This window comes from Stegostoma tigrinum, chromosome 8 (genome assembly GCF_030684315.1).
Source record: "Stegostoma tigrinum isolate sSteTig4 chromosome 8, sSteTig4.hap1, whole genome shotgun sequence".
Taxonomy (NCBI): domain Eukaryota; kingdom Metazoa; phylum Chordata; class Chondrichthyes; order Orectolobiformes; family Stegostomatidae; genus Stegostoma; species Stegostoma tigrinum.
Window position 1 is genome coordinate 8,111,993 of NC_081361.1, and position 12,210 is coordinate 8,124,202.

Genomic DNA, 12,210 nt, shown 5'->3' on the forward strand with positions numbered 1-12,210 from the left:
TGGTGATGAGAGTTGAATCAGCATGACTTAGCATAAATAAGTTGCCTCCGTACAAATGGAACCCTGATTATTTTGTTTGGCATCTATTGCCAAGAGCAAGCTGATAGATCAGAAATAAATAAAGGGCACTAAAATGTGCAAGTGAAAAGAGAAATAATTCACTGGTGATGGCTGTAAAGCTTGGAATTATACTAGACGAGTGAAGTTCCATACTGGAAGCAGAAGCTGTGGTCAACCTGTCTTTCATTCATTCATTCATGTAACATTAACAAGTGATTACAGGGAAGATTACAGGGAAGACCAGCTTTCATATCCATCAGTAACCGCACTCGGGATAGCGGTAACGAGCAAATACTGTGACAAAAGCTGTAGACAGCAATTAGCACTTCTCTTCCTAGTGTGTCATACAGAATGTCACATGTCTGATTTTAATAGCTCATATTTCAATGCTTCGGTGGAACTGAAAAACTCATGGGATGGTTGAAACATTGAGCCGTGGAAAAGCGGAGTATAGATCTGGGCATTTTCAAAGGACACCAGCGATGAAAGAAACAGTGGAAGTGGGGTAGTTGTTTGTAAGGTCCGGTAGATCAAGTGTTGTTAGTTTGAGTAATGAGCGATGAGTGTTGACAGATGTGAAGGGTTTAAGTATTGTCATCTTGACTTCTAAACAACCAAAAACCCTCAGCTAATGACTCTGTCCATCTTTTCTTAGCTTACTATCAACTATAATTTTTATTTTACTCATGTGAGGGACATGGGTGACACTGGTAATGCCAACATTATTCCCCATCCCTATGTGCCCTAGGCTGACAGTGATTTGTTCAGCCATTTCAAAGGCCATCCTAAGGATGGTGGGTCTGGAGTCACTCGTAGCCTAAAGGACATTAGTGAAATAGATGGGATGATTTATGTTCTCCCCACAAAACTGCATCAATTCTCAATTGTGTACGTGTGTAATTTCTCAATCCATGTAAGGAATCTACATTGCATTCTCCCCAAAATCTCGAAGTACCTCAGAGTGCAGCCTAATTCTGCGCATATCACTAAGTGAGGTCTAAAGGTTTAAATTGTCCCTTGTATATTTTGTATCTCTGGCAGAGTAATTGGAATGAGTACTAACCAGAATGATAGCAGTGCTTGACTTTAAAAGGATTAAATTATTAGGACACGTTGCATAAACCTGGTTTGGAGTTTAGAAGGCTGACAAGTATTCTAATCAAGATATTTAAACTGATAAAAAAAGAGATGACAAAGATTAGATACTTAGAAAAGATTTCCTCATTTGAGCAAATTGAGAACAAGGAGGTATAAACTCAATTGGGGTTCAATCATTCAGGAACGAAATGAGAAACACTCATTTACACAAATGTTGCTAAAAATCAAACACTTTCTGAAATTCTTTGAATACAGGTTGAGTGGGAGTCATATTAAAATTTCAAGACCATGATGAATTTTTGATGGACAAGTGTAAAGTGCAGTTGATTTAAATAAATGGGATAACAGGATTGAGGGGCAAAATGTTCAGTTTCTAAATTCTAGAATTCTTTAGGCACTTTATTAAAAGCAAAGCTTTTGAAGTAATGCCTTTACTGATTTGAACCTGCTCTTACAAATCACTATCCTTCGTACCACCAGGCCTGCTCTCATTCCAAACTATAATTACTATTGTACTTTTAAACTAAAAATAAATGCACTGCCACACACATACCAACATAGAATTATCAACTTTAAACCATTCCTGCATCTTCTCAAACTCCTTACAGTTTCCTTAACTTTTCCAAAAGATTATACATTCCTATTATTTTGCAATATTTTGATTTTCATCATGGGCCCTTGCACATGATAAAATCACTAAATGAGGGCGAGGGCGAGGAGGAAAGTGGCCCCAAAAACAAACCCTACCAAACACCACTACCTAATGGAACCACTCTGGACCTTCAAGTCTCTTCCTATATTTCTATTCTTGTAACTGTTTCAATCCAGTTTGCTATCCCTGCATTAATTCCATGACAGTTAATCTCTACTGATCTCATGCATGATATCCAGTCAAAGAATTTTTTAAAAAGTGCATGTACACACCCAAGCCTTCAACTTTTTAAAATAATTGAGAATTTTCAAACATAATCATTTCTTCCGAAATCTGTTTTGACTGTTTTTATCATCTTTGTTATCTTATCTTCCTCTTTTATCTTTAAAGACTTGCATTTACAACAAACCTTTCATGTGATAAAACATCCCAAGTAACTCCACAGAAATAGAATAAAACATGATACTGAGCCTCATATGGAGATGCAAAGGGTAGATGACCAAACCTCTGATACAGTTTAAGGACTGTTTTGGAGGAGGAAAGCAAGATAGAGAGAAGCAAAGTTCAGAGAGGGCATTAAAGAGGTTACGGTCTTAGTAACTGAAGGCTCTTCTATCAATTCAGCAATTGAAATTGGAATTCTCAGTTTATAATTAGCGGAATGCAAATAGCTTGCCTGTAATGTATAACCATGTAAATTAATTTAAATAGTAAAAAGATTGGTTCTGGTACTATCCTTCACTAACTTGCTTTCTGGAATAGAACAAGTATAATACAATTGTCAAGTGTGGAAGGAAGAAAAATGTCAGTGAGATTTCTGCAGTGGAAGAAGTGACATGGGGCAGAGACAGATAATGTTGTGAATTTGGAAGTAGATGAGTTAATAATAAAATTGCTGCATTCATGAAGACCAAAAAATTTCCCTACTGCAGATCTTATCTGGTCAGTAATAATCAGATAGGTATCGCCTTGTTTAAAATGAGTTCTCTTGGCACAAGCCCACTAAGGAATCCATTATTTCATCTTTCAATTCTTTCAACCAACTGTCCACCCTTTTCTAGTTCTGAGGTACAGAGGTTAACTGCAAAACTACTGCTGCCATTATGATCAACTAACCTGGGATTGATTTTGAGTAAAGTCAAGGACTTTCCATTCTGTGCAGCCTTACACAACATTCGTTACCCATTGGAAAATGCTTTTTAGAAAAAAAAAGTTCAAAATATCTCTTACCTGTTTACTGTGTGTTGCAACAGATTCAAAGTCCTGGGAATAACAATCATCTGTGAAAACACTATGGTCAGGACTGGTGGTCATCCTAAGGACTGCTGATGGTGATTCCAGGGTCTGTGCAGGTGAGATTCCAACCTCTTCAGGAATTGAACTGTCACTGCAGGGCTGGGAGCAAGATGGCGCAGGACATTCTTCCTCGCTGCCGGTGTCTAGAGAGAATAACACTACTTAGAATGAACTATATTGCAATGGATTGACAGCGTTTAAAGTGAGATGACAATTCTGTATGATTGTTTTCCAACTCCATTCTCCTTTCAAAGTATTCTTTATTTCAGAAGTATGTAAGGTGGTTAGAAACCGTTGACCAGAGCAAGTGGAGTGTGAACAGGTCACTCGTGAAAAGCACCTTGTGCTAACTGTGATACAGACATATCTGCTAATAGTCAAAGTACTCCATCTATATAGCATTTCTGCACAATACTGGTGTTAGTTTGATGCTACTGCTAATGGTGAGGAATGAAAGGAAAAATTCAGTACTGCAAAGAAAATTAGATGTTCCTCATGTTAACAGTGGCCACATAGCCTTGTGTAAACTATGTCTGAGTTTTCCTGATTACCATTTTTCCTGTTTCTCAACTGTCCAAGTCATAAATAACCACTCGAGCAAAAATGAATTCAAGGGTCTATGCCCAAAACGTCAGCTTTTGTGCTCCTAAGATGCTGCTTGGCCTGCTGTCTTCATCCAGCTCCACACTTTGTTATCTAGCCTCCCCGAGGGGAGGAGTGAGAAACTACACTAGCATATTGTGCCAAGGTACAATCTAAGAAAATCATAATTCCAACATCTGAGCTATGCTATTAAACAGGTCACAGATGATGCTCAGGAAATTTGACTTCCTGAATGAATGAGACAGCAAAACAAAAGGCCAGGTTTACCCCCTTGCTTCTTCTCCAATGATTCAGACTGATGAAATTTACACAATCAACACATCATCTCACACGTGCCACGACAATCTGTGATACCAAAGCCATTTGGAAAGAGTCAGGCCACAGCAAATGCATTACTGTCTCAAAGAAAAATACAAACAAGGAACAGAGGCTAATATTACCCTTAGATTCTGGAATCTTCTCGCTTGCCTCTCGCTTTGTCATTTTTTGTTTAAGGTCCTTGTCCCAAGCAGCCAGAGCTTGCTTTTCTATTTGCTGGATCTCAGCTTCCTCAGCATCGAGCCGCCGCTTCCACTCAAGCAGCTCCTCTGCATGCCGTCGCCGGTGCATCAATTTCTGCTCCCTTTTAGTAAGGAACCTGATGGACATGCAAGCAGTTGTTTTTGGGAGGGAGGGAGGGGAGGGAGAGGGAGAAAGTAAGTCTCAGCAAGCTGCCGATATTTATTCATAAAAATCAAGCATTAACCTACAGCTCAAAAATGTATCAGTTTTACATCTTAAATTCTTCACTCTTTGGGCTATAGTTCCACAAAATGAACGAAATTCAGGGCAAAGTCTCCTGTACAATTCAATCATTCTAGAATATTGCTGCATTACTACCAGCACTGCATGTAAATAGGCTAAGTACAGTTAATCAATACATTTGCAAGGATTTTCTCTGCAAGTTTGGCATCATAACCTTAGTAAAAACCGGCAACCTCAAATCAACGTATGACTTCAATCTACCATGATGCTCTTCACTTAAAAAAAAATTCAGGCTTACATAGAGCTCCACAATCTGGTAACTTGGCCTAGCCCAGGGACTGGAACTGGGACATTTGTTGACTGTAATCTGAAAGGAAGTGAGCAAACAAAACTCTGGTAGCAGAGTCCTCAAAGTTTAGTAAGACATTTTCCACAACAAGGCAGTAGATATTAGTACTTTCTTGCATTCAGAACAATTGCATTTCCTATTACAGTATAGTGTCCTGAAAAGTGGATCGAATTATGCTTTTTAGGGGATCTTTATCCTAAATTATCACAGAGCTGTTGCCTCTCACTCCCCAAGCCAAATGATTAGGATATTTTAAAAAATAAAGAACTGCAAATGCGGGAGATCTGAACAAAATAAGAAAAGTCTTTGAGAAACTCAGCAGGTTTAACAGGATCTGTTAAGAGAAAAAGAGTTAGTGATCCTTCATCTGAACTGACAAAGGGTCAGTGGACTTCAAACTGTAATTTTGTTTTTCTCTCCAGAGATGTTCCTAGACCTGCTGAGTTTCTCCAGTACTTTGTTTTCTTAATGAAACTTCATTTACAAAACAGATTGGAAAAATACCAATCTGCAGAATGTGAAAGATGCATTGTAACATAAACATAGAATCCAGAGTCAGGTTACACAAGGGTGCCTCAGTTTAAAAACAATATTTAATTCATTAAGTAACGTTCCATCTCAAAATTTGCCAAGTTACACCAGTAATAAAGCTCACCTACCCAATCAGGCACTTCAGCACAACATCCCGCAGTGTTTTATCAAATAATGATCGCATGTCTAAAAACTGAAGGCCTAGAACATGTCTCTTTAAAAGGAGTCGAAAATTGGTAACCTCACTCAATATTTTTGGCTTTATGGCTCACATCTAATTGAGCATTAGTCCCAGAACATATTCTTGGCTTTTTTAAACTAATTCACGGGGGACATCCCACATCTTCTTGAAGTTCAATTAGGTCTAATACATACAGCCTAAGGTCAGGCAAATGTCACACTTTCCATTCACTTCTACAAAAGCCTGACTCCACATAGCTTCAGGTTTTAAGGAATTTCATGAACTATTTGTAAAATCACTTGTCACACTAAAGAACTGGACAATAAATGTCATCACATGCAATAAGAATGGAGCCTGTGAGAGCAGATTTTTCTTTGACAGAAGGCAGTGAATGCACTTTCCAAGTTCTGGGAACAATACAGGTCACTGCTCCCATATGGTGATGGGGAGTGTGTGTGTGTGGGGTGGGGTGGTGTGCGTGTGCGCGCCTCGTGAATGTACTATTATGATTTGGGAATCCTTGGGAGACAATCCTGGATGTCTATAGTACTGAGCTTGTGTTACTAGTGAATAGTGAGTAAACAACTCAAAGTTACTTGTGTATTGTTTTAGACTATCGGAATGGTATTCAAATCTACCAGGGTGTTTTCCTTTAATAGTGTAAATACATTTATGATAAACATTTGGAATATTCCAGAACTACCCATTGCTTGACAAATGGGGGTGTGGGGGAGGGGGAGATCATATTTGGAATAATTTAAATTCAAGTATCCAGGAGGACTTGTCTATTTCAGAGGTTAAATGGAGTGCTCACATTTAAAATGCCTTGTACATCCATAGGAAAGGATGAATTGAAAAAACTGGGACCAAATTCCCAGCTGAAAATGTCACTTGCATTTAGTAACAATAATTTAGCCAGCTCTGAAATTCAAAAACATTGCTACCTTTATTGCTGCTCCAATCAGGCTCAGTCTCTATGAAGAAACAAAGACATTCAAACTTTCTTGCAAACATTCTGAAACATGTGTTTCTTCTACTCTGGATCCTGCAAGTTTCCCTGGAAGCACATTCAGTCCAAGTGATGTCGCTAACTTTGACCAATTCGCATTTATTTCTCAGCCTCTATAGCCTAAAGAGTGTCCAGAAGCAGTTACTCCACATCAGTGGTAACATTGCCAATGAGGAATTTTCCTCCATATTTGACTTCAGCATCCCAAGTGTCCAGAACAGATGAAAAGCTTACTACCTTTTTCAGAACGATGTTTCAGTGGGAGTAAAGCCCTAAATTCTTCTAGCTTAACTATCAAAGCTTCTTAAATTTTTAAAATCAACACTTTTTAAATAATTTTCCAGATCCTAACAAAGGATTTTGCAACGGTTAAAGTCTCTAACATCCAAATGAGAGAGTTTGTGCAAAATAAGTTACATGATGTACAGTTATTCAGATAACAAAAAAACATTTGCTCATTGAAGAAAAGGTGAATGAAATAACGAGTGTCTGATATACCTCAATTATCATGTCATTCTATGCACAAATTCTACTTTTCATCCTCACAGTATTCAGCTTCTTGAATAATGGTGAGAATACAGTCGTAGGAGTTGTGCAACATAGAAACAGACTCTCCAGTCCAACTCATTGGTGCCAACCAGATATCCTAAATTCATCTAGTCTCGTGTCAGAATTTGGCCCATATCCCTCTAAACCCTTCCTACTGGTTACCAGTTTATTTTACTTTATCAACAGTTGAAACACTGACTTTTTTCCAGCATTTGTAGAGGAAATCGTAAGGTCATTCACCCAAGTTAATTTTGTAAGCTTTCACAAAGAAACAAGTGAAAACAACAAACAGCTGAAGTATAAAAGCTAAATACTACAGATGCTTGATATCTGGAAACACTCAAGGAGGTCAAGTAGTACCTGCATAAAGAAACAGTATTAAGACTTCAGGTCAATGACTTTCCTCCAGCTAAAGTACAATATACAGTCAAAGCAGAAGCAAAGTAGAATTTGGAAAGACATATAATGATCTAATTGATTGTGCCTTAGCACAATTTAGTGCTACCGAACAATCATTGAGACGGCATAGTGTACAGTTTGAAAGGAACAACAAATCAAACAGGAGATGTGGAAGGTGCAAAAAAAGTTTCCTTCAGCTACCTGTGTAATTCAGGATCAGCAAATCACTTATATATTGCATGAGTTTTCCAGTGTGGTTTCGATTACTTACAATAATTTGGTAACTTGCTAGCCGGGTAGTCTCCCCCACCCATCCTCCTTCTCCAACCAAAAAAAAAGGTTCTGTGTGCCTGATTGGTAAGGTAACAAGTTTATTTTTTATTCTTTATTTTTTAAGTCTTGGGAATTTCGAATAATGGGAACAGAGGTCAGGGCAGTTGAATGTTCCTCCTGCAGAATGTGGGAGGTAAGGGTCACCACTAGTGTCCCTGCTGACTACATCTGTGGGAAGTGCACCCAACTCCAGCTCCTTGAAAACTGCGTTAGGGAGCTGGAGCTGGAGCTGGATGAACTTCGGATCATTCGGGAAGCAGAGAGGGTTATTGAGAGGAGTTACAGGGAGGTAGTCACTCAAGTACAGGAAAAAGGCAGATGGGTTACGGTCAGGGGACGGAAAGGGAACCGGCAGGCAGTGCAGGGATCCCCTGTGGCCATTCCCCTCAACAATAAGTATACCGTTTTGGATACTGTTGGTGGGGGGACATACCAGGGGTAAGCAGTGGGGCACAGGTCTCTGGCACAGAGTCTGGCCCTGCTGCTCAGAAGGGAAGGGGGAAGAAGAGCAGAGTATTAGTCATTGGGGACTCCATAGTTAGGGGGACAGATAGGAGGTTCTGTGGGGACGAGAGAGACTCAGAGTTGGTGTGTTGCCTCCCAGGTGCCAGGGTGCGTGATGTCTCTGATCGTGTTTTTGGGATCCTTAAGGGGGAGGGGGAGCAGCCCCAAGTCGTGGTCCACATTGGCACCAATGACATAGGTAGGAAGAGAGAGATGGGGATTTAAGGCAGAAATTCAGGGAGCTAGGATGGAAGCTGAGAGCTAGGACGAACAGAGCTGTTGTCTCTGGTTTGTTGCCCGTGCCATGTGCTAGTGAGGCAAGGAATAGGGAGAGAGAGGAGTTGAACACGTGGCTACAGGGATGGTGCAGGAGGGAGGGTTTTAGATTCTTGGATAATTGGGGCTCTTTCTAGGGTAGGTGGGACCTCTACAAGCAAGATGGTCTTCACCTGAACCAGAGGGGCACCGATATCCTGGGGGGGGAAATTTGCTAAGGCTATTCGGGTGGGTTTAAACTAATTCAGCAGGGGGATGGGCACCAAAATTGTAGTTCGACTATAGAAAAGGTTGAGAGTAGGGTGGTCCAAAATAAAGTTTCAGGGAAGCAAGATGACACCGGCAAGCAAGAAGTTGGTTTGAAGTGTGTCTACTTCAATGTCAGGAGCATCCGGAATAAGGTGGGTGAACTTGCAGCATGGGTTAGTACCTGGGACTTCGATGTTGTGGCCATTTCGGAGACATGGATAGAGCAGGGATAGGAATGGTTGTTGCAGGTTCTGGGATTTAGATGTTTCAGTACGAACAGAGAAGATGGTAAAAGGGGCGGAGGTGTGGCATTGTTGGTCAAGTATTGTTTGGAGACTCGTCAACTGAGGTAGTATGGGCTGAGGTTAGAAACAGGAAAGGAGAGGTTACCCTGTTGGGAATTTTCTATAGGCCTCCAAATAGTTCCAGAGATGTAGAGGAAAGGATAGCAAAGATGATTCTCAACAGGAGTGAGAGAGAGACAGGGTAGTTGTCATGGGGGACTTCAACTTTCCAGATATTGACTGGGGACACTATAGATGGGTCAGTTTTTGTCCAGTGTGTGCAGGAGGGCAGGAGGATAGGCCAACAAGGGGCGAAGCCACATTAGATTTGGTACTGGGCAATGAGCCCGGCCAGGTGTTAGATTTGGAAGTAGGTGAGCACTTTGGTGATAGCGATCACAATTCTGTTATGTTTACTTTAGTGATGGAAAGGGATAGGTGTATACCTGGGCAAGAGTTATAGCTGGGGGAAAGGCAATTACAATGAGATTAGGCAAGATTTGGGGAGCACAGGATGGGGAAGGAAACAGCAGAGGATGGGCACATTAGAAATGTGGAGATTATTCAAGGAAAAGCTCCTGTGTGTCCTAGATAAGTATGTACCTGTCAGGCAGGGAGGAAGCTGTAGAGTGCGGGAGCCATGGTTTACGAAGGAGGTGGAATCTCTGGTCAAGAGGAAGAAGGCGGCTTATGTTAGGATGAAATGTGAAGGCTCAGTTAGGGCACTTGAGGCTACGAGGTAGGCAGGAAAGACCTAAAGAGAGAGCTCAAAAGAGCCAGGAGGGGACATGAGAAGTTGTTGGCGGATAGGATCAGGGTAAACCCTAAGGCTTTCTATAGGTATTTAAGGAATAAAAGAATGACAAAAGTAAGATTAAGCCCAATCAAGGATAGTCGAGGTAAGTCGTGTGTGGAGTCAGATGAGATAGGGGAGGCGTACATGAATATTTTTCAACAGCATTCACTCTAGAAAACAACAATGTTGTCGAGAAGAATACTGAGATACAGGCTACTGGGCTGGGTGGGATTGAGGTTCACAAGGAAGAGGTATTAGAAATCCTTCAGAGGGTGAAGATAGATAAATCCCCTGGGCCGGATGGGATTTATCCTCGGATCCTCTGGGAAGCCAGGGAGGAAACTGCCGAGCCTTTGGCATTGATCTTTAACTCGTCATTGTCTACAGGAATAGTGCCAGATGACTGGAGGATAGCAAATGTGGTTCCCCTGTTCAAGAAGGGGAGTAGAGACAACCCTGGTAATTATAGACCAGTGAGCCTTACCTCAGTTGTTGGTGAAGTGTTGGAAAAAGTTAAGGGATAGGATTTATAATCATCTAGAAAAGAATAAATTGATTCGGGATAGTCAGCACGGTTTTGTGAAGGGAAGATTGTGCCTCACAAACCTTATTGAGTTCTTTGAGAAGGTGTCCAAACAGGTAGAGGAGAGTAAACCGGTTGATGTGGTGTATATGGATTTCAGCAAGGTGTTCGATAAGGTTCCCCACAATAGGCTATTGTACAAAATGCGGAGGAATGGAATTGTGGGAGATATAGCAGTTGGGATCGGAAATTGGCTTGCTGAAACAAGACAGAGGGTGGTCGTTGATGGGAAATGTTCATCTTGGAGACCAGTTACTAGTGGTGTACCGCAAGGGTCAGTGTTGGGTCCACTGCTGTTTGTCATTTTTATAAATGACCTGGATGAGGGCGTAGAAGGATGGGTTAGTCAATTTGCAGACAACACTAAGGTCGGTGGAGTGGTGGATAGTGATGAAGGATGCTGTAGGTTGCAGAGAGACATAGATAAGCTGCAGAGCTGGGCTGAGAGGTGGCAAATGGAGTTTAATGCAGACAAGTGTGAGGTGATGCACTTTGGTAGGAGTAACCGGAAGGCAAAGTACTGCGCTAATGCTAAGATTCTTAGCAGTGAAGATGAGCAGAGAGATCTCGGTGTCCATGTACACAGATCCTTGAAAGTTGCCACCCAGGTTGACAGGGCTGTTAAGAAGGCATACAGTGTTTTAGCTTTTATTAATAGAGGGATCGAATTCCGGAACCAAGAGGTTATGCAGCAGCTGCACAAAACTCTGGTACGGCCGCACTTGGAGTATTGTGTACAGTTCTGGTCACCGCATTATGAGAAGGATGTGGAAGCTTTGGAAAGGGTGCAGAGGAGATTTACTAGGATGTTGCCTGGTATGCAGGGAAGGTTTTACGAGGAAAGGCTGGGGGACTTGAGGCTGTTTTCATTAGATAGAAGGTGGTTGAGAGGTGACTTAATTGAAACATATAAAATAATCAGAGGGTTAGATAGGGTGGATAGGGAGAGCCTTTTTCCTAGGATGGTGATGGCGAGCACGAGGGGGCATAGCTTTAAATTGAGGGGTGAAAGATATAGGACAGATGTCAGAGGTAGTTTCTTTACTCAGAAAGTAGTAAGGGAATGGAACGCTTTGCCTGCAACGGTAGTTGATTCGCCAACATTAGGTACATTTAAGTCGTCATTGGATAAGCATATGGACGTACATGGAATAGTGTAGGTTAGATGGGCTTGAGATCAGTATGACAGGTCAGCACAACAGAGGGCCAAAGGGCCTGTACTGTGCTGTAATGTTCTATGTTCTATAACATATTTAAGGTGAATACACAAAACTTGAATTTCACGAATTCCCACTGCATTTCGATCAACAAAAATTATTCTTGATTTAATCTACTCAAACTCAGGTTCAGAAATGCTTACACAGTAGCTGTCACACACTTGTTCCAATACACAGAGAGATAGGTTGGGGCATATGTGCTATCAAGCTAGAGATTATTTTCAGGTTTTGTGCCACTCAATGACATGTTCCAGTATGATCTTTATACATCCCCCCCAAAATGACCTGTACCCAAAAAGGTAGTCTTCTAAAATTGCAAGCTTGAGAATAATCACAGGAATAGACTTGGAAATAAAGCTGGTGAACATGAACAGCAAAGTGAAGTAGTGTCCGTGTAGCCTTGGTCAATGCCAAGCTAAGAATCTGAGAGCAGAGTTTCCATTTTGGAGCAATCTTTGGTCTGGCCAAATTGCAGCAAATAATTGCCCAATTTCACC

At 41.1% G+C, this 12,210-nt stretch overlaps 1 protein-coding gene across 8 annotated transcripts in view; it reads right to left on the reverse strand.

Moving 5' to 3' along the window:
• Positions 1-12,210, reverse strand: part of cep350 (centrosomal protein 350) — a 165,428-nt gene that overhangs the window by 26,782 nt on the left and 126,436 nt on the right. For 4 of the 8 annotated variants that reach the window (XM_059647717.1, XM_059647715.1, XM_059647716.1 and 1 more), the window contains 3 exons: positions 4,752-4,820; positions 4,150-4,346; positions 3,041-3,249 (listed from right to left, as the gene is read on the reverse strand). In XM_059647717.1, the coding sequence (XP_059503700.1) occupies positions 3,041-3,249; positions 4,150-4,346; positions 4,752-4,820 (475 nt within the window). The remainder of the gene's footprint in view (positions 1-3,040; positions 3,250-4,149; positions 4,347-4,751; positions 4,821-12,210) is intronic. The other 4 variants (XM_059647718.1, XM_048539009.2, XM_048539010.2 and 1 more) reach the window with 1 other exon arrangement.